Source organism: Prosopis cineraria, unplaced genomic scaffold (assembly GCF_029017545.1).
Source record: "Prosopis cineraria cultivar Desert tree isolate PC_DT_omini unplaced genomic scaffold, ASM2901754v1 PC7, whole genome shotgun sequence".
NCBI lineage: Eukaryota > Viridiplantae > Streptophyta > Magnoliopsida > Fabales > Fabaceae > Prosopis > Prosopis cineraria.
The window spans coordinates 7,985,085-8,012,642 of record NW_026555338.1 but is presented as its reverse complement, the minus strand read 5'-3'; the positions used below and the strand labels follow the sequence as shown (position 1 = coordinate 8,012,642).

The window sequence follows — 27,558 nt, the reverse complement described above, 5'->3', positions numbered from 1 at the left end:
AGCACAAATAGGATAACTAGATGCATCCTTCGAACCACATAAATGCTGCGACCATGTCTATTACTATTGAATTTAGTGTCCATATTAATGTTCATGTTTCCCCAGCTACTCTTATTTCATTGTATGATCAATTTATATAATAATCCATCTGCTTCTTACTATAAGTGTCTATTAACAACTTTTTCATGAATAAAGGAATTCAATTTAAATTAGCTATTGCTTTTAAACGATCGAAATTACCGTCAATGAAGTTCATCAATTATAAGAGGTTATTTGATTAATTATGAGATTGTTTAATTGGTTAAGGAATATCAAAGCAAAGGAAATTTGAAAAAAAGTTTAATTTTTTTTTCTTAGGGTGGGGGGAGGAGAAAAAATATTTTATACTAAGAACTATGACAAATATCCTTATAATAAAACAAAAGGGAGTAAAATATATAGCAAATCACATTATTTCTAAGCATAGAAAGTGTAACTCATTTCTAATAATTTCAAGGAAAAATATGCCTAGTTTCTTTTATCTAACAAAGCAAATATGGATACTAACCATACACCAGAAAAGTACTGCATTTCCTTTTATAGGTTTCATAGAGAGCCCTTTGAGAATTTTACCACCACAGTTGCAGTCACCCGAACCCTTTGAGTCCGATTAAGAGAGGTAAAGGAAGGCCTAAGAGAACACTCTTGGAAGTTGTTGAACGTGATCTCTTAGTTAATAATATTTCTAAAAGCTTAATAAATGATAGAGCACAATGGCGTCTCGCAATCCATGTAGCCGACCCTACCTAGTGGGATAAAGGCTTGTTGTTGTTGTTGTTGTTGTAGTTGCAGTCACCCGAACCACCCTGCAATACATTTATGCATATTAATAACAACCAGAGGATCCTCTTACAAGAGATTCCAATAAAAATTTTAGTTAATGCCGGCATACTATAGCAGTCATCTTACCAGGTCATCGTTTCAAGTAAAAGGTAGAATATACATAAAATAATAACAACAACAGCAGCAATAACTTTTTTTATAAAAAAAAAAACAAATGCATCTGTTAGCATAATTGATTTGAACTAAAAAGAGATAAAAATGTAAATGCTGAATCCATAATTAGTTCTTTGAGACTCTGGAGTAGGATAGGTTTAAAATAGCCGTATGTATGTTAAGAACTACATTCACATGAATTCCCTTTGTTCAAATATGTTTAAGTAAGAACTAGATTATGGGTCCATAATTTGCATGGAATTTAAGGTGAGCCGAACAATCATAGCTTATGAATAGTGCAGATTCATGTAGATTTTATGTTATCTATAAACATAGATTTAAGCAATCAACCAAACATTTGTGAAAATGATTTTATCAGCTAGAAACGGCCACTAAGAAGATTGTAAAACTATCAAAGGAGTTCAATACTTGTATTTATTGAAACTACATGGTTATGGAGTTTAGAAGCACTGGCAAAAGATGACTCAAGTCTCAAAGAAAATCAAATATGACTCTTTATCTCAGATAGAAAGGAAGCTATATTTGCGACACTTTATAGACAATCTACACATTCGCTTCATAACTAATCATTTGATAATGACATATAAAATAATCTAAATGAAAGACTTCAGAAAGAAAAACGTTTACCATTGGGAAATACGTTTCACCGCCTTCAACATTATCACCCAGATACATAAGCATTGTTGCTATTCGCTGCCCATCACCTTTGAAGTTGTACTGTTGCGGGAAAAAAAAAGCACAAAAAGCCACAATTTTTTATTCCAGCTAAATAGGCTAGCAACATAGAAGCTAGTCGTTCAGAAATAAAATTTAGTTTTATTCCTTTTGAAGATTCTCCTAAAATATTTGGCTATTAAGAGATTGTAGAGTGAGATCCTTACTCTATCTTTTCATAATAGAGTGCCATTCTTCCTTCATTTTCCTATCAGGTTTGAGCACTTACCAATTTACCAAAAAAATAGTCAGTATGGGTTGCATAATACTGATTCTTCTCATACCTATGAATTTGTAGGCGTTAGCCTTGGTCCAAGGAAAACCATTCCTTTTTGTTTGAAAAGAATGGAGGAATTAAATTCATATCCTACCTCAAAATTTGCATATTCTCTCCATTTTCGATTGGTACTTGAGCATAGATTGAAATTTGCTTTTCGATTGCCTGGATGTGCGAGTTGAACATGTTTTACCAAAATGATCCATTAATCCTCACTAAAAATAAAATGTTTTCCACTGATGGACAAATCAATCAACAAAGATACAACTCAAGCCTAAGCACAAAACAAAACAAACTAATGATTTTAAAGGAAACTAAAATTTATTCTGTAATAATGAGAACACAAATAATTAACAAAAAACTGCACAAGAAGAAAGGAATGTCAAGATAACAAATAGAGTTTAGATTGCAGGTGTGTAGTAGTATTTTTTTTAAGCAGTGGGGATGGGGGTGCAGTAAGGTCTTTTGTGTTTATGCCTTGTTATAGGAATTTAGCAATTAATGTTAACAATAATATGACTTTAATATTTTTGGGATGAAAGCAAGAAGCCATTTTGAATATGACAACCTAAAGATATGTAAAAATATGATATTAAATTTGAAGAAGATCATAAAACTATAAAATATTTTCCAAACAAATGACAATAAGAGAAAACATACCTGCACCATTGGGTATTTTCTATCTTCCAAACTCAAGAACATACCAGAGCTTGTCCTGACATTGCTCTTGAAAATCTACTAAAGATGAAGGAAAATCATATGAGAGGCTATTTGGAAGGCTACAAACTATGACTCTTAATCGAAGAACACAAACAATATGTTGAAAATTGTGCCCTAGGACCAATTATTATAATATGAACATTATTATTTAATGAATTTCTCTTTTATTATCATATTAATTGCATGTTCACTATGATAACTGTATCTTTAAACAAACTATAATGATTGTCTTAAATATCACTCTATGAAGAGATCATAGATGAAGCAAGACTAATATGACTTTGATTAATTATAAAGGTATAAATCAAAGCCATAAGCACTTGAAAGGGTACAAGATGCTGGACCAACCTGCTATGAGAAAGCTGTATGATATAAGTCATAAGCTTATCTCACATGTAACCATGTCACTAAGTCTTTTGATGTGAGATTATCATGAATTCCTATATAGTGACCATTGAACTTGGACTTAGTTAAAAATTACTTTTAACTGGGTGATCATAAAGGAATATAAGTGATCAAGATAAAATTAGTGATATTCATGAAAAGGAATATGAGTGATCAAAATAAAATTTGTCTCTCACATTAATTGAGAAATATCACCGGTCCCCTCAATGAGTAAGACTGAAAAAATATATAGCTATACTACAATGGAAAGAGTTTTTCCATTGCTATAGTCACTTTGCTCAGAGATCGAAAAAGTAATGATCAGGAAAAGGAGAATGACAATTCCATATCTCACACTTGACCAAACTATCGCATGACAAAAGGGATGTAATACGATTATATGATAGGTTATATTGGATCATCGATCTCTATATGAATTAAGTAGTCGCAATGTCTTGTTAAAGACTACTTGTGATTTATAGGCTAGTAGCTTTATTGGCCTACTACCAACTTCATATGGACCTATAGGGTCACACAGAAGAACAGCCTAACTCGAGCTATAATAACTAAGTTTATTGAATTAGAATTATGTCTAGATTCAATAAATGTAATGCTTTATCCAGGATGAACAAATTATATGTATATATATGCATTTGAATATTTGTCTGATAAATATATATATTTATGTTTTTGAAACATAAAATTCAAAATATAATATTATATATATATTTGTGTATGTATATCAGATCATATATATATATATATTATATTATATTGTGTTAGTCTTATATGATAGATTAAATTTAATGACTAACATAATATGAGAGGATATCATATCGATTCTATAACTTGAATTTATAAGATAAATTCAAATAAGATATATAATATATTATAAATTTAATTTATGAGATAAATTAAATTTTATTTTCGCTGGCTCAAGATGTGATTTTCAAAATAATTATGATTATTTTCGAAAATTCATAAGGGAAGACATAAAACCCTAATCTATATAACATAGAGAAGGACGAGCTTCCTAAGTGAGAGAAAAACTTCTCGATGGCAAAATTCTTGAGAGCCACAGAAAAACTCTAGAGAAAAAGAAAAAGAAATAATGCCCAACCAAGCTGATGGAAAGATGTTGGTAGCGCTAGCAAGCTTTTCGTATTGAAAGCTGTTCGTGTGAATATCAATCGATAGAGCCAATCTACATCGTCAGCTCTTAAGGTCTAAACACTTGAAGGAAGCTCGAAAATTCGACATCTAAAAGGTATTTTTTTTAATCCACCTTGACATAAACTAATTCGATCAGCTCGCATTTGTGATTAGGGTTTATTGATTTTGATTTTAGTGTTTTCACTGTGCCCTCAATCTTACACAATATAGAGAAGTTGACTAGCTAGAGAAGACTACTGTAGAAAGGATATAATAACTGCTTCACAGCATTTTCCCATATTTTCGCTCCCTTTTCTCATACTTTCCTGATATTCTCTCAAAAGTCATTAAGGATATTGGAGCGATACTTTGTTTTCTTATTACTAGATTGAAAATATAGTAGGTATTATAAGGATGATGGTGCGCATAAATCAAGCCACCGGATCCTCAATTACAATGAGCTATAAATCAAGAAAATAAATTATAATAAAAATGTTTTATTGATCCTATGATAATAGGGATTGATAGCTATACACAACCTAGGGTATTATTAGTGAATGGGCCTAAATATATGGGCTGAGCCTTCTATTCAATACTCCCCTTCAAGCTAACTAATTTATGTCAAGCATTCCTAGCTTGCTTGTTAGCTCATCAAATCTAGTTCTTCCAATAGGCTTTTGTGTGAAGGTCAGCAACTTGAGTAGTGATGTTGATGCAACTCATCTTAGTAATATCTTCAATTTTCTCTATTATTAAATCTTCATCTATCTCCATGTGCTTTGTTCTATCGTAATGGACATGATTATTAACCATTTGCAAAGCAAACATACTATCGCACCACAATTGAGTTGGAAGTTGATAACCATCCTTCAATTCTTTAAGTAACCTCATTAACCATATTCCTTCACACACTCTATGAGCAAATGCTCTGGCTTTAGCTTTAGTACTACTTTGAGGAACAATTATTATTATTATTTTTTTTTTGCTTCTCCAAGTAATCAAATTACCCCATAAGAAAGTAAAGTAGCCTCTAGTGGACCTTCTATTTTCCAAATCTTTTCCATGATCAGCATCCATGTAGATTTCAATACCCCTTAATCTATCCTTCTTGAAGAATATTCCCCTTCTTGGATTCATTTTTATGTGACTTAGAATTTGATACACTGCTTCCACGTGTTCTTCTTGAGGATTGCTTGAAAATTTATCACACCAACTGGGTAACTTCTGTCTGATATCATTCCTTGTTTATTGGCATGCCATCTTCCTTAATCACAAGTTTCAACCCATCTTCCATTAGAGTAGCAGCTGGTTTTGCACCAAGCATCCGTTTTTTCTTTTAGTAGGTCTAGGATGTATTTTCATTGAGGCAGCAAAACACCTCTTTTAGCCCTTGCCACTTCCAAACCAAGGAAATATCTCATTCTCCCCAAATCTTTCACTTCAAACTCTTGAGCAAGTGCTTGCATCATTTTCTGAATGTCTTCAAGCTTATTTCCTATCAAGACTATATCATCTACATACACAATCAATACTGTCATTTTATTTCCAGCATGTTTCACGGATAATGCATGATCTGCCTAGCCCTTGCACAAGTCCTAGTTTATGAGTAAATATATCAAACTAAGCTTAATGGGATTGTTTAAGTCCACAGAGTGACACGTAGAGTCTAGAGACACAATTGGATCCAAATTCTTACTACTTGAGGGACATTTAATAATAGTTCTTCCTCCAAATCCCCATCATGAAAGGCATTCTTTACATTTAATTGATTTAGAGGCCAATCTAGATTTGTAGTAATAGAAATTATTACCTTAATGGTATTCAATTTGGCTACTAGAGCAAATGTCACTTCATAGTCAATCCCACATATTTGTGTGAAACCTCAAGCTACCAATCTTGCCTTGTACTTGTTTATACTACGGGTTTGTTATTTTATGAAAATCCATTTGTAGCCAACAGTAGATTTCCCATGAGGTAGTCTAGTAACCTTCCAAGTCTGATTTTTCTCAAGTTCTCTAAGTTCTTCATTTATTGCTTCTTTCCACCTTGGGTCTAATATGACTTCTTCATATAATGCTAGAATTTTTTCATCAGAAATACTTGTAGGAAATCCTTTGTATTCAAAAGAAAGATGGCTATATGATACAAAGTTACTTATGGGATGCTTTTTATAGGTACGTACCCCTTTCCGAATGGTAATTGGCCAACTCAAGTCATTGGGAATGGGACAAGGTTCAAATTCTTGGTTCTGCCTCAGAAATTCAAGGGTCCCACCACTCGTTGCATGTCCTTTGGCACTTCTTCTTCAAAATCTTGATTTGTGTCCCCCACTTCTTCAAAGATCTCATCACTGAGTTGAGGTTCAGGTGTTGTTTCTTGTTCAAGAGGTTCTAGTTCTATTTTAGGTGCTGTTTCTGGTTTAGGTATAGAGACAAAAACATGTTCAAGTTCAGGTTGGCCAAGTATAAATGAAATAGGAGATGATATGAGTATATTGTTTGTACTTTGATTTGTATCATCAGGTAAAAAATTCAATTCCCCTTATTTCTCCCCCTGGATTGAATTTTTGGGGTAAAAAGAGATATTTACATTGAAAGTAACATCCACAGATACAACATTTTTCTAAGAGTAGGAGAACAACACTTGTACCCCTTTTGAACATTAGCAGCATACCCAAACACCTTTTGTGATGTAGAAGAAACAAGTTGATGACCAAGATAGAATTTAGACAACACTTGTATCGGGTGTTGAAAGGTAGTCTATTTGAAAGAAAAGCAATAGTTATAATAGCTTCACCGTAGAAAGTCTTTGTTATATTATTAGTTATTAAAAAGTTTCTCACTATTTAAAGTAGTTGTCTATTTTCTTCCCTCTGCTATCCCATTTTGTTGAGGGGTATTAACACAATTAGTTTGGTGAATTATACCATTGTCATTCTAATGTGTAAATAGATAATTAGAGGATAATTCATTCAATTACAGTTAGTTACCGTTAGCCCGTTAGCCTATCCTAGGGAGACCTATAAAAACAAACTCTATGTAATTCATCCGTATGTTTTTGAAATAATAAGTCCTGAGTACTATTCAGAAATCCTCTCATCCCTTCTCTCTCCTCTCTCTCTATTCTTCTCTATTCTTCCTATCCTACACATCAGTGGTATTAGAGTTGGCGGTTCTCGGCCTGTATGCCTAAAACAAGAGTACAGAGATTGCAACCTACCATGGCAGACAACAGTGAAGACCGACTTCATGCACTGGAAGACGCCTTTGCCAGATTGGTTAATCTCCCAAGTGACATCCAAGCTCTCACTAACCAGGTTGCTCAGATAGTACACGATCGTACTGATACATCCGATGAGGGAAGGGCCAGTCATAACCAGCGCAGAGGATGACCCAGACCCAAAAACTAGGAGTATTAGCCTCGCACGTGTTTTACAAAAATGAAGTTTCCCAAATTCCGAAGAAGTGATATCTTGGGATGGATCTTGAAGTGTGAGTTCTATTTTCAAATAGATAACACACCTGAAGACTGGAAGGTGCTTATGGCAAGTCTGCACCTTGATGAGAAGGCGTGGCAATAGCATCAAGGACTTACGACATCAGATGAAAGGGGCCGATGGATGTGGGAAGAATATGTGGAAGAATTGAAGCAGAGGTTCGGACCCACCTATGAGGCTCCCATGGAAAATCTCATGAAGCTTCAACAAACTAGTTCCCTTGAAGAATTCGATGATGAGTTTGACGCCATAGCCTTCAAGATCAGACTTTCAGAAGAGTATCTCATTCAAACATATACAGCGGGCTTGGAGGAAGAATTTGCAGCTCAAGTACGGATGTTCAAGCTAAGAACGTTAAGAGAAGCGAGAAACATAGCACGTACTCATAAGGTAAATTGCCAAAAAGCACAGACAAAGATGCGTGGCATAGATTCGAGACAGCATCTGTTAACATCTAGAAGTTCATGTTATTTCATCACATTTTTCTTAGATTCTAATCCATTTTGGTTCAATTGTATATGTTTTTATTGCCCAAATTAGGAAAATGTGCATTTTGTTTTCGGCTTGTGTTCTTGGCTTTAATTTGATATTTTTAGCCTAATTTCATGTTATTTTGATTGAAGTTTTAATTAAAAGCATTTTTAGAGCTTTGTGGATGTTTCTGGAAGGCTTTTGGATGAAGAAATCAAGAGCAAAATAAATGATTTTCGTTAGCTGTAAAAACAGTGCAAAACTGCCAAAGTCGTCCCAAAGTCGTGACTTCGTTCACGACTTTCGCCGCTGTCAGAAAAACACTGCGTTTCATTTATCAGAAATTAGTTGGGTAGGATACATATAAGCTGAGAGCTCGACCCAGAACGCATTCTTCAGACTTTTAGACACTTTTGGAGCTTGGTTGTGCTAGGGTTTGGGCACTGAAAGAGTTGGGATCAAGAGATTAAAGCTTTAAAGACATTTGGAGCTCATTTTCTTCGGTTTTTCTATTCCTCTTCCCTTTCCTCTCTTGTAATCTGAAATGGGTCCACTTATTTTGTATAGTTGTAACTTATGGATGATTATGAGTAGCTAAACCCTTTGTTCTAGGATTATTTGATACCCTTGTATGGATTAACACTATATTTCTCCTCTCTTTTTATGATTAATGATATATATATGTTTATTCTACTCTTTCCTTAATGCTTCTACATGATTGGCCACCATTTAGATGTTGGGTTCACTTAATTGATGCTTGAGAGGGCTAGGTTAAGTGTAGAACTTGGGTAATATTGTGCAAGAACTTGATATTTGCATGTTGAATGGATGGTTTTGCTAGTAAGATAGAGATATACTTGCTAGCCTTGCATAGCCACATTAGGGTTGGTGTTTAAAATTGAGTTTTATTAATTGTAACAAGAGATTGGGCAATTAATTTAACTAAACACTTGTTCATGACTTGAGAGAGCTTGTTTAAGTATTTTTAGAACTCTAGGTTAGCACTTATTTTTATTAAAAGCATTTATGAGAGGAGGTAATTTTGGTGTTATGAAATGTAAGGGGAACAAATAATCCTAGGTCTCAATTTGTGTTGGAAGTTTGTGAATCACTCACTTTCTTAATTTTCTAGTGTTAATTTCATTTACAAAATCATTTTCACCTAACTTTGTGTAGCTCAACTTGATCGAATTTATTTAGTCTTTTACTTGATCATTGTTTTTGAATAAATCCTCGAAGGAACGATACTTTACTTTCATTATATTACTTGCTACGATCCGTGCACTTGCGGTGAGCAACAGCATCTGTTTCAGGGGGGTCGAAACTCAGAGTTGAGGCTGCAAGGGGGTGTCTTGGATACTTATCCAAGCAAACCGAAGGGAGCGACTAGGTGGAGAGAGGCGAAGACTCCATCTGGTAGTATTGGGTCTTCTTTTAGTAAGGGTAAAATGGTCCAGTCCTTTAATTCTCTTTCTTTCGCACCCAAGACATCTTCTTTTGCCTCTGTTTCTTTGTATGCCAAGGGCTGGGTCTTCAAGAATAAATGCTAGCAACATAAGAACGCTGACCCCAAAAGAAGTAAGGGAATTACGGGCCAAAAACTTATGTTTTTACTGTCGGTAACCTTTTTCCAAAGATCATATCTGCTCTCAGACTCAAAGAATGCAGTTGCAACTCATTGAATTGGAAGAGGAGGGGCTCAATGAGCTGAGGAAGACATGAATCCAGACGTTGAAGCACCAGAAAAATTTGAATACATTCTAGAACACTCTGAATGTTTGCAAATTTCACTACATGGAATACAAGGAACTGTGGGACCCTCGGCTATGAGAATTACAGGATATGTGGGTCGAAGGTAAGTACAAATTTTCATAGAAAATGGAGCTTCTCATGCCTACATGGACTGTGACTTGGCTAGGAAGCTTGGGTGGAAGGGTGATTTCAACCCTGTGGCAGAAGTGGAAGTGGCAGGGGGTGGAAAATTGAAAGTATATGGCATTTTAAAGTGGGTGAAGTGGAAGATGCGGGGTGAAGAGTTCGCAGGGGACTTTTAAATAATGGAAGTCAAACATATGACATGGTTTTAGGTTTATCTTGGCTTAAAACCATCCATCAGGCTCATTAGGATTATGACAAAATGTCCATGAGCTTCTGGTATAATGGGAAAGTATGTAAATTGTAGTCTCAAGGATCTGTAGGGTGTAAAATTGTTGATTTTAAAAAGATTGAAAATGAATTAGATGCTGGAGGATAGATGTTTATGCTGCAACTAGTGGAAAAGGAGGATGAAGAACGGTGTTACTTTCAATTGTAGGGCGAGAAGGGTTCTGAAAAATCGGTACAAGGTGTGTTGATGGAATTTTCAGATGTATTCAAGGAGCCCAAATCTCTTCCCCTTTTGAGAGAGGGCCACAACCATCCTATTATTCTGCAAGAAGGTTCTAATCCAGTCAATTTAAGACCTTACGATATCCAGCAGCTCAAAAGAATGCTATTGAAGATATAGTGAAGGAGCTGTTACAATCTCAAATCATTCAAGAAAGTAGCTCACCATTTTCTTCACCAATTGTGTTGGTGAAAAAGAAGGATGGGTCATGGCGCATGTGCATTGATTATAGAGAGCTGAATAAGAGGACGGTCAAGAATAAATACCCTATTCCGCTGGTGGAAGAGCTTTTGGATGAATTAAGGGCTGCTAAATGGTTCACTAAGCTGGATCTAAGAGCGGGTTATCATCAGATTCAAATGGAGCCTGCAGATATCTATAAAACAGCCTTTCGTACTCATTCAGGTCACTATGTATGGTTAGTGATGCCTTTTGGGCTCACTAATGCACCCGCAACTTTTCAGGAGGCCATGAATAGTATATTCAAGGAGTATTTATGAAAATTTGTCTTAGTTTTCTTTGATGATATTTTGATTTATAGTCCTTGTTTAGAATCTCACACACGACACTTGCAGGTGGTTCTGGAAATTCTAAGGAAAAATTGTTTTTTTGTGAAGGAAAGCAAGTGTACTTTTGCTGCAACCCAAGTAGAATATTTGGGACACATTATAAGTGGAGGAGTTGTCTCAACAGATCCCAAGAAGATCAAAGCAGTCATGGATTGGCTTGAACCAACCACAGTAAAACAACTAAGATCATTTTTGGGACTTGCTGGTTATTATAAGAGGTTTATTAAGGGCTATGGTTCTTTAACTAAACCCCTAACTGAACTGCTTAAGAAGAATAACTTCCAGTGGTCAGAATTGGCTGCTGCTACATTGAAAAGGTTGAAAGAAACACTGGTGGCAGCCCCTGTTCTTGCTCTTCCAGATTTTTCGCAAGTGTTTGTGGTTGAAACTGATGCTTGTAGCTCGGGTATTGGCACTGTTCTGATGCAAAATGGTCAACCTATTGCCTTTTTCAGCAAGGCTTTGGCTCCTAGACATCTGAATCTCTCTATCTATGAGAAGAAATTGTTAGGGGTAGTACAAGCTATGGAACATTGGCATCAATATCTGGAAGGAAGGCAGTTTATTATTAGAACTGATCAGCAAAGTCTTAAATACTTGTTAGATGAGAAGCTTAAAACTGCATTTCAAATGTATTGGGTGACCAAACTTATGGGATATGATTATGAGATCCATTATAGAAGGGGCAACGACAATAATGCAGTTGATGCTCTTTCAAGGATGCCAAAAGGTGAATATTTCCAAGTATCTCTGCAGACCTGTTCAGAATTCCTTTTTCTAGAAATCCAAAAAAAGTTGGGATGAGGATGTTGATTTGAGGGCTCTAAAAGCTCATTTGCAACAAAAGGGAGGTGTAGAAGGTAATTATTCTTGGGATGGTCAGCATTTAAGAAGGAATGGCAGATTAGTGGTGGGGAATATTCCTAGCGTAATGTAGAAAATACTAGAATGGCTTCATGCAAGTCCACAAGGAGGACATTCAGGGGTATAAGCTACTTATCAAAAAGTCAAAAGGTTGTTTTGGTGGCAAAAATTATTTGATGACATTAAGGAATTTGTAAGGCACTATGATACATGTGCAAGATGTAAGGCTGAATCAATGGCTTATCCCAGGCTACTACAGCCTTTACCTATTCTCAATCGAGTTTGGGAGAGTGTGACCATGGATTTTATAGAAGGGTTGCCCAAATCAAATGGGAAAGATATGATTTGGGTAGTCATTGATCGTTTTAGTAAATATGCACACTTTCTGTCTTTATCTCATCCTTTCACAGCATCTACATTGCCACAACAATTTTTAGACCATGTGTACAAATTGCATGGGTCACCGATTGAAATTATTAGTGATAGAGATCCCCTCTTTATCAGTAATTTTTGGAGGGAATTTTTGAAGGTTTTAGGAGTGGAACAGAAACTTACCTCCTCATATCACCCACAAACGGATGGACAGTCAGAGGTACTTAATCGTTGTTTGGAAAATTATCTAAGGTGTATGTCCTGAGAAAGACCTAAGGAGTGGCACAAATGGCTTTCTTTAGCAAAGTAGTGGTATAACACATCCTATCACACTTCCATAAAAACTACTGCTTATGAACTGTTGTATGGATAGGTTCATCCCATGCATATTCCATATTTGCCTAGAGATGTGGTAGTAGAAGCTGTTGACAGAACTTTTTCAGCAAGAGAAGAGACTCTAGCAATGGTAAAATATCATCTCAATAGGGCTGTGAATAGAATGAAGCAGAAAGCAGATTTGCACAGAAGTGATAGAGTTTGAGGTAGGACAATGGGTATTTCTGAACTTACAGCCTTATCATCAGATTTCTGTAGCCTCGAGAAGCTCTCAGAAATTAGCCCCAAGATATTTTGGGCCCTATAGAATCTGTAAAAAGATAGGGCCAGTAGCATATAAACTGGAATTACCTCCAGAATCAAGGGTTTACTCCACTTTTCATGTCTCATTGCTCAAATCATGCCCTGATCCTTCAGCAAAGCAGTGGCATCCCCCTGTTGATTGGCCAAAATCTCCTTTAGATTTAATTCCAGAGGAAATATTGAACGAACAGAGGGGTAGAAGAAAAGGCATGATTATCATGGAAGTTCTTGTGAAATGGAAGAACCTTCTAAATGAAGAGGCTAGCTGGATTTCTTTGTTTCAATTACAGAAACAGCACCCTAGTTTTGTTATTTCTAACCCTTAAGGTCAAGGGTTCTTGAAGGGGGGTATTGATGTGTAAATAGATAATTAGAGGATAATTCATTCAGTTACGATTAGTTACCACTAAACCGTTAGCCTATCCTAGAGAGACCTATAAATACAAACTCTATGTAATTCATCCATATGTTTTTGAAATAATAAGTCCTGAGTACTATTCATAAATCCTCTCGTCCCTTCTCTCTCCTCTCTCTCTATTCTTCTCTATTCTTCCTATCTTACGCATCACATTCAAATAGTAAATTGAGAACTAAGGTACTCTCTCCCATTATCACTTTGAAGAATTTTTATCAATGCTTGGAATTGAGTTTTGGGAGCATTGTCAAAAAAGACCTCCATGGGAGAGAAGTTGTGCTGAGGGATAAAGACAAATTGAAGGACCAAGTGTTTGAGTGAATGGACCGAAATTTCCTCTAACTATAGCCTTGCACCCAAAGCTTATAGCCTTACATACCAAGCCTTATAACCTTACACCTAAAGCCTATATTATTGCACCCCAAACCTATAAGCTTACACCTAAAGCCAATCATATTGCACCGTGCACTTTAAGCCTGTACCTTTATACCTCAAGCCTATATACCTGCACCCCAAGCCTATTACCTTGCCCCTAAAGATTACACCTTTGCACCCCAAGCCTATACCCTTACACCTCGAGCCTATGAAAGCCCAAAACCTTACACCTCAAGTTTATACTCTTGCACCTAAAGCTTATACCCTTGCATCCCAAACCTATAAGCTTTTTCCATGATAAATGATTGACATATTCTAAAAATGTAATCACTTAAAGGACAACAAATCTTCCTGTCACATGTTATTTCATGAAATGCAATGCACATATCATGAAAATTGACATGAGTGCATTAGCTTCAAGGTACAAATCATTAGCTCCAATTTGCAAGTGAATAGGCTTAGGGTGCAAAATATAAGCTTTGGGTGCATGGATATAGGCTTAGGGTGTACACTTATAGGCTTAGGGTACAAGGGCATAGGCTTGAGTTGCAAGGTATAAGGTGATAGGCTTTGGGTGAAAGCTTAAAGACTTGTGGTTTAAGGTGCTAGATGACAAACTTGGGGCTAAAGGGTATATATAGGCTTGGGATGCAAGGTTATAGGCATAGGGACATTTTGATTCATTCATGTAAATACTTGATCCTTCAATTTATCTTGGTCCCTTAGCACAATTTGCCTCCAAAGGAGGTCTTTCCTAGTGATTTTCCCTTATTTTTTATCATTTGATGATAATTTTTTAAAATTTCAAACAAATCATATTTTCTTTCTATAACAAATACCTATGTTAGCCATGTGTGGTCACAAAGGAAGGTAACAAACCAATGGGTACTAGATAAGACTGGAGTGTTTGATGGCCTCCATATATCAGTATGAATTAATGAGAAGGGTTGAAAGGATTTGTAAGGCTGAGGGAGAAAAGTGTTTCTAGTATGTTTTGCTAATTGATACACATCACAGTGGAAAGACATATCCTTTTTATTCATAACATTTGGGAACATTTTCTACATGTAATGAAAGCTAGGATGTCCTAGTGTATAATGCATCAACATGCAATCTTTAGAGAAGTGCTTAATGAAAAAACTTTCTTGGCCACTGACTTGTTGCAATTGAAATAATATAGCATTGTCAGTTATTTTTCCCAGGTACAATTCCTAAAAAATACACCCAGTAACAAACATATTAACGCTACATTTTAGGGCCTTTCTTAGTTGGGGTACAATTAATAAGTCAAATTTCAAATTTGATGCATATTTTACATCAATCAAGGTGATCTTGTCTGTGGTATGAGTAGTACCAATACCAATGATGTTAGTGTGTTTCCCCACAGCCACCTTTACATTATTCCCACTACATAGTTGTATTTCATTGAATAAAGCTAAATTATCAGTCATATGGTCAGTAGCACGTGAATCCACAATCCAATAATCTAGTTTTATACTCATAGTCTTAAGGACTTGAACATCTTTACTTGTTTGGGAAAGATTACCCATTGGATTGCTCCTAGCACAAGTGCGTCCTAGCATTGGATTGCTCAGGCTATATTTTTCAAGGATATTTCTAAGGCTTTCGAGTTCTACTGCACTCAACTTTCCAGGATCAGATTTGGTTTGCTACTTATTTTTTACAAAATAGCCCCGATGATTAGATCTTGACTTATTTCTATTGCTATTAGTGGGTTTTCCATGGATTTTAATTTCTAACATGTGTCTCAAGTATGTACACTGTTGTTACAGTGGTCACACCTCCCCTTTAATTGTCTTCAACCTCTACCATAAGCAGGAGCTGATGGTTCATAGACATGAATAGTGACTCCCTGAGTTAGAAATCTACTACTTTTTTCAAATTTAACAATGTTCGATGCCTCACGCAACATTGGGAGAGGTTTGATTGCCATGATTCATCATCTAAGTTCTTCAAACTTTGGATGTAGGTTGAGTAAAAACTCATAAGTCCGTTCCCGATCTACAAGCTCCTTATATAAAGCTTGATCACTTGGACGTGCCCATTCTCAGGTATCATACAAGTCAATTTGTTACTAGATTTTCTACAGTGTTGAGTAGTAAACTACTACCTTCAAATCCTCCTACTTGGGATCTTTTATTATCCCACTAGTATAAAATTTGTATTTTATAGGGGACTTTTAACATTGGTTCAAAGGTACCTGCTGTTGAAAATAAGGCGGTGACATTTTTGTAATATAGATAGGATTTTCAATATTAGGTTGAAAATAACTGCTGTAGAAAATACTTTTAACAGTGGGCATAAATTAACCCGATGTTAAAAGGTTTTAAAAAAATAATTATAAAGACTTTTAACAGTGGGTGAGCTGGCACCCACTGTTGAAAGTATTTATTTTTATTTTTTTTTAATTATACAACTTTCAACAGTGGGTGCCAACTCTTCAACTATTGAAAGTTGTTGAAAGTTGACTTTCATCAGCAGATAAGCTGACACCTGCTATTGATTGTGTCAAATAATTAGGGAAAAAAAAAAACTCCCACTCTATCTCTTCATCACTATCAACACTCCTCCTTCCCCATTTCACATATTCTCGCTGCCCCCTCAACTCCCCCAACTCCTCCAACCCACACCTCTCGATCGGCACCCACCAAAGTCCTCGCCCTACCCTTCTCGGTGATCCACTCCCCTCCCCTCCCCAATCTCGCCCCACCATTCTCAACCCCCTTCCTAAACTCTGCCACCACCCCTCCCCTCCCCCTCCTCCCCTACCCCTCTTTGCACCCCTCTAACCTTGCCTAGACCCTCTCGACCCCCCAGCCCCCACCTTTCTTGGCCCCCCAACTCCTCCCTCCTCCTACTCGCGATTGCTCTTCCTTAGCTTGGCAAAGGTACTATTTTTTTTTTAATTTTTAATTTATATATATTAATTAGTGTTTCATTTGAGTTTAAATTTTAATTTTTGTTTAATTTATTTCAATTTAATTTACTCTTTAATTTTATTTGTGTACTTTTAATTATTTTTTTTTACCATAATTGTTTGTTTGGAGTGTTGTTAGTGACTGCTTAATGCCTTAGATTAATGCATGTGTGATTAAGTTTTTGTTGTTTGAAGAAGTGGTGGTACAAAACTTTTATTTTTTGTTTGTAAAATTTGTTGGAAGTCTAATTTTTAGGGGAAATTATGCCAAAATTTGTTAGAAGTCTAATTGCTTGTAAAAGTTGTTATTGATATTAATTGTTCCTGGTAGAGCTACTAGTAGCTTTATAAGGCCTTAGGTTATTGCATGTGATTATTTGTTTCATGAAAAATCATAAATTTTCTCTCGTAAATTATTTTAAAAGTTTTTGAAGGTCTAACTTTAAGGGGAGACTACCAAAATTTTTTTAAATTTATTCTACTTTTCCCTAAATTACTTAAAATCTTAGATTAATTAGGAATTTATATTTTTAAAATAGTTTGAAGATGATAACATAAACATTAGTTTTATTCGCCTTTAGGTAGTGACATGAATTATAGTTAGATGAATGCTAAACCAACAAGTGTTGAGTATGATAATGGGGTGAGAGTTTTTGAAATTTGTTAAGAAAAATATTGTTAACAATAGTAGGAGGTTCTATTGTCCTTGCGTAAATTGCTTGAATGAAAAGAGACTAAGTGTTGAGAGAACATTTGATTTGCGATGGCATTTGCAAGAATTATATAGTATGGATTTGGCATGATGAATGATTGGAAAATTATAGTGGTACATTTCAATATGTGAAAGTTGATCACAATCTTGATGATGAAGTAGATATGGATGAATATTGACTAGAGGACATGATTTGTAATGTTGGTAAAGAGGCTTTTGAACAAGCACATGTATAAAATAACTTATGCACTAATGCAAATAAGCCTTTGTACCTAAGGTGTACTAATTTTAGTCTATTGTCTGTGGTGTTAAAATTGATTTCCTTGAAGGCAAGAGCTGGGTGAAGTGACTAGAGTTTTACATAGTTGTTAGAGTTACTTCAAATAATGTTTCCAAAAGAAAATGTACTACCAAATCGTAACTATGATGCTAAGAAGATCTTGTGCCCAATAAGTATGAATTTCAAAAAGGTACACGCATGTCTTAAAGATTGTGTGCTGTACAAAAAAGATCAAGAAGGTGAGGAGAAGTGTTCAAGATGCGAGGCACCACAATACAAAGAGAAGGGGAATCCTGCAAAGGTGTTGTGGTATATTTCGATTATACCAAGGTTCAAACGTTTGTTTGTGAATACTAATGATGCAAAGAACTTGAGATGGCATGCAAATAAGAAGATATCTGATGGAAAATTTCAACATCCAGATGATTCTTCTAAGTGGAAAAAAATTGATCGATTATTTTCTGAATTTGGCAATGAGCCAAGGAACTGAGACTTGGACTTTCTACTAATGGAATGAATCCTTATGGTAGCTTGAGTAGTATACGTAGCATATGGCCTGTTCTTTTAGTGATTTATAACTTGTGACCTCGATTATGCATGAAACAAATGTACAAGATGCTATCCATGTTGATTTCAGGATCAAAACAACTTGAAAATGACAGTGATATTTGTCTAAGACCTTTGATTGAAGACTTGAAAGAATTGTGAGAGGTAGGTATGGATGTGTTTGACGCAAATTGGAAGAAGAATTTTAAGTTACATGCTATGATCTTTTGCACTATAAATGACTTTCCTGCTTATGGGAATTTGTTTGAGTATAGTGTCAAGGATCATAAAGTATGTTCACTTTGTGAAAAAAGCACATGCTACCATCAACTTCAACATGGAAAGAAGACAATCTACTTTGGACATTGAAGATTTCTTAAACGAGATCATCCTTATCATAAACATTTCATACATTTTATTACATAATTCTTTCTTATATTATTTTTTAATTAACTATATCTTATCTTTTCAACTTTCCTTACTAAATGATCCCCTGCTGAAATTTCCACAACCCTCGTTGCAAACGTAGCCACCACAGTTAACTCCTCTCCAATAAATAATTTTATTAGCTTACGATAAATCATTCCAAGTAACAATTTTTGCAAAGGGAAAGGATATTGTAGGTATGGAGAATCTGATAATAATTGAACGAGAAGAGTTGAATCGGTTCCTCTCGAAAAGTCAGCTTACCACAGGGTCAACTGAGATATTTATGTTGTAAGTATGTTTTATTTGAATATAATTAACTTATCAAGTTTGGTCAACTAATATGATTGTATTATCATAGGTACCTCCATCGTTTGTGCATTACATTGGGCAAAGGTGATAATTTTGAATTTCTTTGCCCTCATCATGTGATGAAGAAAGGGAACACTTTACAAATCAGATCCCGGTACCTCCAATAATGAATATGTGAATTCAAAACTGATGTTTTCATGGCTCCATATGTGCACTCGTAAGGACCAATTTACAATTGATAGTTTTTTGCTAAATGTGAATTTTATCTAATAACTCACCCTATTTTGTAGGGACTACTGTCAACTAATTGTTCTTTCATTGAAGAATAATATAGTCCTTTTCTTATGCTCCTTCCATTACAAACCAAACAAGGACAAAAGAAGGCAATGGACTCGTAAGTGTACTTGTACAAAAACTATCAATTTTTATGGATGTATTAACTACAAATCTCGTGATGTTCATCATTGGGCAATGAAAACATATCAAGCAATGGGCCTGAAAAAGCACGCACATGAACTAAAGGGTTTTATGTGGATTAAGCCAAAGGTAAGTTAAACTAACACTTTATTAACTTATTCAATTATCAATATTTATTGCTAATTCTCGATTGCTTATATATATGTTTTTATATAGAGTTGTAAGCAATCACAGAAGACTAGTTTGTGTGGCGTATATGTGATGAGGCACATGCTCAACATCATCACATTGGGAATGACTAAATTTTCAAATGAGATAATTATATTTTTTAAAAGCTAATTTTATTGTTATTTGAATTAGTTAATGTTTTAAGTACAATTTTATACTTTAATTTAGATATCTGATACTGCGAATCTATTTTTTGAAAAAGAGGTTGATGAATCCTCACACGTTGGGCACAATATTTTGCAAATATTATGTGAGGCTTAGATAGTTTTTTAAGAAATTGTATAAACCGTTTGAGTTTTGTGTAATTTCTATAAAATTTTATATTGAAATTTTGATTAGTTATATGTATTGGAATTGGCTGGCTAACGATAAATTATATAGAACATTTTTATTTGTACAAATTGAAAAAATAAGTAGAAACAAAACTAACTTAAAAAAAAAACCTTTAACAGTGGTTACAACTTTAATTGCTGTTAAAAGTGAGTTAAAACTCTCCTTTTTTTCAAAAATTAAATCAACACGAAACTTTTAATAGCGGGCTTTAGAACTGTTGTTGAAAGTTTATTTTTAATAGTAGTTGTCCACCCATTGTTAAAGGTCCCATACTTTCAACATCCCCTAAAACAACAACAGTTCTATAATAGTTTCCCTTTTAATTGGAGCAAAGTTGCTATGTGTTCAATGGCAGAATAAGTGTCTCTGGATGAATCCCATATTTCTTTTGCAATCTTAGTGAGAAGATACTCTTCACTTATTCCAAAGCTCATGGAGTTGATAAGCCATGACATAACCATGGAATTTTCTTGATACCATGTTTCATATTTTGGATCATTGATTACTGGTTGAGTTGCTTCACCGGTTAGATACTTCTTCATTCCTCTCCCTCAAACAAATAAGAGGATGCTCTATGACTAGTGAAGATAATTATCTCCATTCAACTTGTGCCCTAAGATGGAGTGAGGTAGTACATTGCTTGTGGTGCTGTGGACTAGATCTATCTTATTCTATGAGTTCTCTTCATGTGAGTTCATACCAAAGTCCTCCACACCTCAATGAAAGGCATTGAAGGCATTGAAATTCATAGTTCTTTGAAACATATTATCTTAAGCTCTGATACCATGAAAAACATTAGAGTGATACTCCTTTATTTGTTACTAGATCAAAAATACAAAAAGGGATTATAAGGATGATGATGGTGTGTATATATCACACCACCAGATCCTCAATTACAATTAGCTAAAAATCAGGAAAATAAATTATAATAAAATGTTTTATTGACCCATGATAATAGGGATTGACAGCCATATACAACCTAGGGTTTTATTATTTACTGCCCAAAGATGAGATGAGCTTTCGATTCAACAATCATCATCAAGGTTGTCTTAAGATGTAAGGAAGGTAAGATCTTTTGTTGTTCTGTCTGTGGTATTTCTAGATATTATGATGTTTATAGTTGGAGATACATGCAAGAATATTCAATGACAAATTACACCAGCTACCCCATTTATAAAAAAACATTATCTCTTTGGGTCATGTTACAATAGCCGTGGACACCAGCTAGGATTGTGAAAATGAGGTGTAACCTAATTATATTCCAGATGCAACACTGGATGGAGTGTAAATTTGTACATATTTGTCATAATGATTATCGATTTTAACTCTATATCTACAATACTTTTTTAGCCTAATTCCACCAATGATTCATATTATAAAGCAAATGGTTACCGCACTTTTATTTCAAACTTCAAACGTTGTAAGAGATAGGACACAGTAGGAGAGGAAACCCTAGTTCAATTGTTAGTGTGACTTTTCCAAGTGGCATTTGACTTACAAATCATAGTGTCCTATGGTCTCTTGGAGTACTTCCCAACGAAACATAGCAAACATGCCTCACGCTATAGCTTCCTAGTTTAACCATAAAAAATGTAAAGCTAACCTCATTTATCACATCTAATGAATAAATTATCAAAAAAAACCACCAAAGCAATTATAGGCCTCCAAGTTCATATTTTGGATGGTCTAGAAAATGAAAACCAATAAAAATAAAATACTAATGTACCTTTCCTGTTTTTGGATCACCCACAATTGAATCGTGAAGGTAAGGGTGCCCTATAGCCATAAGATACTCACATTCCTGTAAAGGAAAAATAGCTTAATTCCAATTAATATGTAAATGGCCTTCAATTGCAAAGTTGTTATGATCAACAACTTTATTCGAAAGCTACATTTGTTAAAAAAGATTAGCATTAATGTTTTTGTTCTAGTAGTCATGATTTTTTCTTGCCTCACATCATATGAAGACCTTATATGGGGATTTCCCAGCAAAATAATAAAAACACCCTATACTACTTCACAATTTACATTTAGCAGCACCATTTGAGTAGTACCAGAAAATGATTTGCCAAAATTATACGTGTCAAGAGAAATTATAGTATATATAGAAAAATTGAGAAAGTGCAATATGGTGACACTTGTAACGTGACATCATTTTCCTGAACTAATTTAAAATGGACTGAGTCAGCTAGCCACAGCAAAAAACATGCACAGACGTGCAGGTAAAGGCCAAAAAAAAAACAAAAACAAGCAAACAAACAAACAAGGCCATAATCTTGATCCTCTGTTCTATAAAATGAGTCCAAATCCACTGTGTTAATACAGAAAATTTGGCAATCAGGAAAAAGGCATACCTCCATGCTTAGGAAGTTGTGCAGTAAAATGATTCGTGGAGACCAGCTAAGAACTTCAGGTTTGATCTACAACCACAATTAGAAGCCCAGAAGAACAATCAAAATCAAAGATTTCATCAAGCAAATCAACTCTACTCTTACAACTATGAGAAATGACTTAAACAAACAAACAAGTTTGAGAGGGAGTGTATGAGTTAATTAAGAACTAGAATAAATAGAGACACATAGTCATATTTCATTAAAAAGCAAAAAGATAATAAAACGGATCTCATATGCATTGAATCCATGCATCAACACAAAAGGCATCATCATATTTTGACCATATACTAGCCTAACCCTTCGTTTGGATGGAGATAAACATAGAAACTAAGAGAAAAAAATCTCGAAAATAGTAAAATCTTGACATAATAAATTGTTGACAAAGAGAATATAGGATTGACATTCTTAAACAAATCTGAATTATCCAACCGAAAAATATATAATTACCATTTTGAATATGACAACCTATCAATTTATGTTCAAATGATGATTAAGGAATAAAAACAATATTCTCTTCCTAGTGTCTAGTTTCCTAGTATACTTTCAGCACTTGCAATGGCCTTTTACTTTATCTGAGGTTGACAACTCTTTTAGAGAGACTGGATAACTTCCGGATAATAAAAGTTTAGTGGAAATAAAAGAGAAATCTACATACATGTCCAAGACGTAAGGTTTCTGCTTCCTTGTCATTTTCCCATAATGGTAAAGCTGAAAATAATTAGAAAATGTAAATTAAGAAAAATGAAAAAGAAAGAGTTCTAATAAGAGAAGGACTGCATACAAGCTACATATATTTATATCAAGAAAAATCATGTCATATGAATAGTAGCGCAATGGCTAGGGGGGGGAAAATTAAAGGTAGGGCATGGTAAGTGCTAGCACCTCTTAGAGCATCTAGCATTTAGACATATTGTAATTGTAACACTATAATAAGAAGCTCATTACTCTTGGCATGGCAAATAAATACATTATTTAGTCACTTTGTTGTGCAGTGAGTGCCTCCAGCAAACTTAGACCTTTTCCCAGTCATCAAGTTCATGGATTTTGGGCATAACAAAGAGAAAAACAGTTTTTGAAGATTACTGTGCTCCCAAGCTTGTGATTTTCAAAATTAAAACTGATAAACTGAATGTGTCTTTGAGGGACCTTAACTTATTCCATAAAAATGAAAGAGAGATGAAGGATGGAAGAGGGACTTAAAATGTGATAGTTTTGGATAAGCTGGCGGGAAAAGGGAAATAACAGTGCAAACTAGTTCACATGGGTTGTGAGGTGCATGTGAGACAGTTGGTCCACTGGTAGGGATTTTATTATGAAGTGATAGGAAGATGAGGCGTAAAGCAAGAATTTGATTGTTTTCTGAATGTTCTTTTCCTTTGTAAACACTAAAATCTATTAGTTACATATTTTTCTCTGGTTTGGGAGGAAGTAGCAATATCTTTAGCAATAACAAATAAAAGTTTCAAATGGCTACCATTAGTGTTTCTCCCACAAGTCTTTCTTTTAAGGAAAAAATATTTTCTTGTCTACTCCATGGGTCATAGAAAATGAATTTTTTGGCAGCTATTGTCATTGATTTCAAATGGGAACTTTTTGGCCAAGAATTTACAAACATATTGCAAAGTTCTTTCAAGCCAATGATTCATTGTCTTGGTAAATTAATGCTATGCGAGAGTTACTTATGCACCACTAGATTTATTTCTTTCTTTGTGCATCAAAACCTAGTTGGTCTGCCCATAAAGAATTAAGAGTATGAAACTAAAACTCTGACAGATAGCAACATTTCCCATCAAAATAAAACAAGAAATCATGTAAGGAAACAATTAGAAGCTTCATACATCTAAGACCCTAACCTCTGGGCAATTGAAGGAAACTGTCCATCTGATGCGGTCTTCTAAATCTTGGAGGCCCTGTGCCTGTGCCTAAAATGAAACAGTTAGGCTATAAGGATGATAAAGATAAAATACTACTAGACACCAAACAACTAAATTTTAAATCCCAATTTACATTTACATCAAAAATTAATAAAATTATCATCATTACCTTCTTATAGTCATGTAAATTTCAAGGGGCTAGAGTGTATAGTAGAAATAAGAACCTTCACATATGCTATGGCTTTATATCAAATCCACTAGATCTAGCCAAAAGTCACTGCGTGTCTCCCCCCCTATCACATTCTTACTACTAGAAGTTACCTTAAGGCCACCTCCAAATTCACCTATAAAAAGCCCAAAAGGCCTCCTAAATATGGGTTCCCACTCTCTAAACTCCCCTCATTGCTGAGGACATACTAACACAATCATTAACACATTTGTAAAGGCATCAGCCTCCATTAGGATCGAGCTAAAAATGCCCTCAAGCGACTGCTACAACTTCAGCTCCACTTTAAGGACTACTCTAATTATTCATCGTCATAACCCAATGTGACTTTTAAGATAACTTGGCACTGGAATAACGGTGTTTAAAAATCCTTGGAAGCATTTTCTTGTCAAGATTGTTTCTTGTTTTATTTAAACAAAACATCTACTATAAATCTTTCCGACATTGCATCTCTTGTGTCTATCCCCAACAGGTCATCGTATTACTTGATCTAATCTTATTTAAGATAACTAAAAGTTTCAAACCAGAAATCATTATAACATAAACCTTAGACAGGCTCATTTTCTATAAGAATAAACAAAATCATTCAAAACAATAATAAGAAATCAGACACTAGGAAAAATGTAAATAAAACAAGTCTCTTAGTTCAACTTAAACAAACAGGGTAGGACAAAAATTTTGATAGTTATAACCACATGGTGCCAAACAATAATGTAACATTGGAAAGTCTACATTATATACGTAACAAACTAGAATAATTTCAACATCTGCAAAATTCTTATGCCCTAATGTGACAGAATATGATAGAACATGTTTACCGTGAGAGTTTTCCAACTGTCGTAACATTGCCAATTGAGAGAAAGAACCTGTAATTCCAAAACAGAAAACAATCAGTTCATATGATCGCATTACGCCCAGCTTTCTTGAAATTGCTAAGCAGTGACCCAATAATTTTTATATCATCATTCTAGTTCTATTATTAGCTCTACATCAAAGTAGAAGATACAATTCTGCGGTAGAGAAAAGAAAAAATACAGACAAAAGTTGGGATTTTGCGCACTGTTTTTGGGAAGCTGATAAATTTATTAGGAAGGCCAAACAGAAGAATTTCTAAAAGCACAAAGTCACCAGTTCTAGATGTTTCATCAACTTGGATGTATCTGGACTTTAAACTTCGCCTCTTTCATATTTTTGTTCAAATTGGTAAGTGGATAACATAATAATCAGGAAAAATTTAATATGGAAGAACAGGGTTGTGGGCCCATCAAGTGGGACCGCTTCTTATTTCTTTCTCTTTTTTTTCCCAATACATTGTGTTTTTCTCTCGGGAAGTTCACCAATCCCTGTGAACAATACCGTAGAAGAACCAAAACTGAGAAATTACCCTTCAAAATAAACTGAATGCTAAGAAGATATCATGAATTCATTAACACCATCTCGAACTTGCAATGCAAAAACAAAACACTTAAAACAAAATTTACCATTTCTTGTTTGCTAAGAAAATAACACGATATTCAACTTGAAAATCACATGCAAAAGTCACACCAAACAAGCCAAATTCATGTGACCATAAAATTTCTCCCTCATTTCATCACCGATGATCAAGCCGATGGAGACAAATGAAAGAGGGCCGACGATGAACTTTTTGGAATGAACCATGAACTACTTGCCAGTGTAGAAACAAAAAGAGAGAAAATGAAAAATCAAAGATGAATGAAAGAAACAAAGACACTGAATTAATGGCAAAGGTAGCACGTCCATGGAAAGGAAAGTAAAACTGGTATCTTGGTTCAACTTGAACAAACACAACGCTACCACTTAAATTTACTTTGGAGGAATTGGGTGTGGGTCCATCAAGTGGGGCCCACTTTTTGTTTCTTTCCTCTTTTTTTTTTTTTTTATTTTTAGGTCTCCTTTTATTTTCAATACCACAGGAGAACAAGAAACTGATAAACTACTGTTCAAAACTAAACCGAATGTTGTGAAGCTATCATGAAATCCTAACTTCTAATAAACAGACAAAACAAACAAAACAAAATGTACTATTTCGCGTTTTCTGAGAAAACATTATATTCAGCTTGAATATCACTTGCAAGTCACAAAAAAAGAAAGAAAAAAAAAAAAACCAAAGTCATATGGACGTATAATTTCTTTTCGTTATTCCAGTACCAATGACTAGGATGACGGTAACAAATGTGAGAAGCCCAAGGATGAACTTCATGGTGGTAGGAACTGTGAACTACTTGCCAAGCAAGAGACAGAGAAAAAAAAAAATTAAAAGAGGAGTGAAAGAAACGAAGACACTCATTCAATGGCACACATAGCATGTCCTTTGAGAACATGAAGAAATGGCTTTTATTACCCATTGCTTGCGTTGAGTCAAGTTGAATGTCTTCTTCCTGTCCTTTTCACACTTTGATTCGCTTTCAGTCCGATCTCATACAAATACCAATATTGAATCCTGTCGAACGCCAACAGATTTTGTGCCTCGCTGCCCCTTGATGTTTTTTCTTTCCTTCTATAGTTTTTTTTATTTAAAAATTATGCTAATTTTTTTAGGGAAAATCATATTGAAAAACCTCTGGAAGATTTTATTTAACCAAAAAGACCAAATAATTCTAAAACTATGCTGCAGTATCAAATAACCAAAATGAAATTAATTTTAATATGAAAAAACAAAGCTACCCTACCAAATAGGCCACAAAGCTCTAGCACTACTCACCAAACTGACAAGGGAGATAAATTAATTTTTTTAAGGTGGCTAAAGTGGGATTTGGACCTATATCTTCTAGCCACCAAAAGGATAGTAAGTCACTCGGCTAACAATTCATTTCAATTATATAATACAAATATATATATATATATATATATTTTATGTATATATGTATATAAACTTTGTTTCTACTTTTCATGTAAATATTTACCAAGAGTTCAAAGATTAGTTGTCATTTTAGAAATGGCTACTTATTAGACTACTAATAGGACATGTTAAAAAATTTAATATACATTTTTTTTATAAATGTATACTTGTTTTTATTATCAA

General features: G+C 34.6%; 1 protein-coding gene and 1 long non-coding RNA gene across 14 annotated transcripts; one reads left to right on the top strand and one right to left on the bottom strand.

Annotated features, from left to right (window-relative positions):
• Nucleotides 1–429: 429 nt before the first annotated feature.
• Nucleotides 430–26,896, bottom strand: LOC129315699 (prolyl 4-hydroxylase 1-like). 13 transcript variants are annotated; one of them, XM_054959651.1, is made up of 11 exons: nt 26,878–26,896; nt 25,334–25,381; nt 24,269–24,337; nt 23,071–23,123; nt 22,377–22,442; nt 21,749–21,823; nt 2,648–2,722; nt 2,082–2,152; nt 1,940–1,994; nt 1,624–1,713; nt 430–845 (listed from the first exon to the last, which is right to left on the bottom strand). In XM_054959651.1, the coding sequence occupies exons 1-11, from the start codon at nt 26,879–26,881 to the stop codon at nt 786–788; spliced, it is 666 nt and encodes a 221-aa protein (XP_054815626.1). In that variant the 5' UTR covers nt 26,882–26,896; the 3' UTR covers nt 430–785. The 13 variants fall into 13 exon arrangements, 12 of the variants coding, with proteins under 12 accessions (XP_054815626.1, XP_054815627.1, XP_054815624.1 ...); XM_054959652.1 differs by having other exon boundaries at nt 24,269–24,331; XM_054959649.1 differs by lacking the exon at nt 26,878–26,896 and adding an exon at nt 26,685–26,748.
• LOC129315700 (uncharacterized) lies at nt 17,231–19,777 on the top strand. Its single transcript, XR_008594565.1, has 4 exons — nt 17,231–19,023; nt 19,094–19,261; nt 19,335–19,590; nt 19,678–19,777. It is a non-coding gene; the product is annotated as an uncharacterized LOC129315700 (long non-coding RNA).
• Nucleotides 26,897–27,558: the final 662 nt, after the last annotated feature.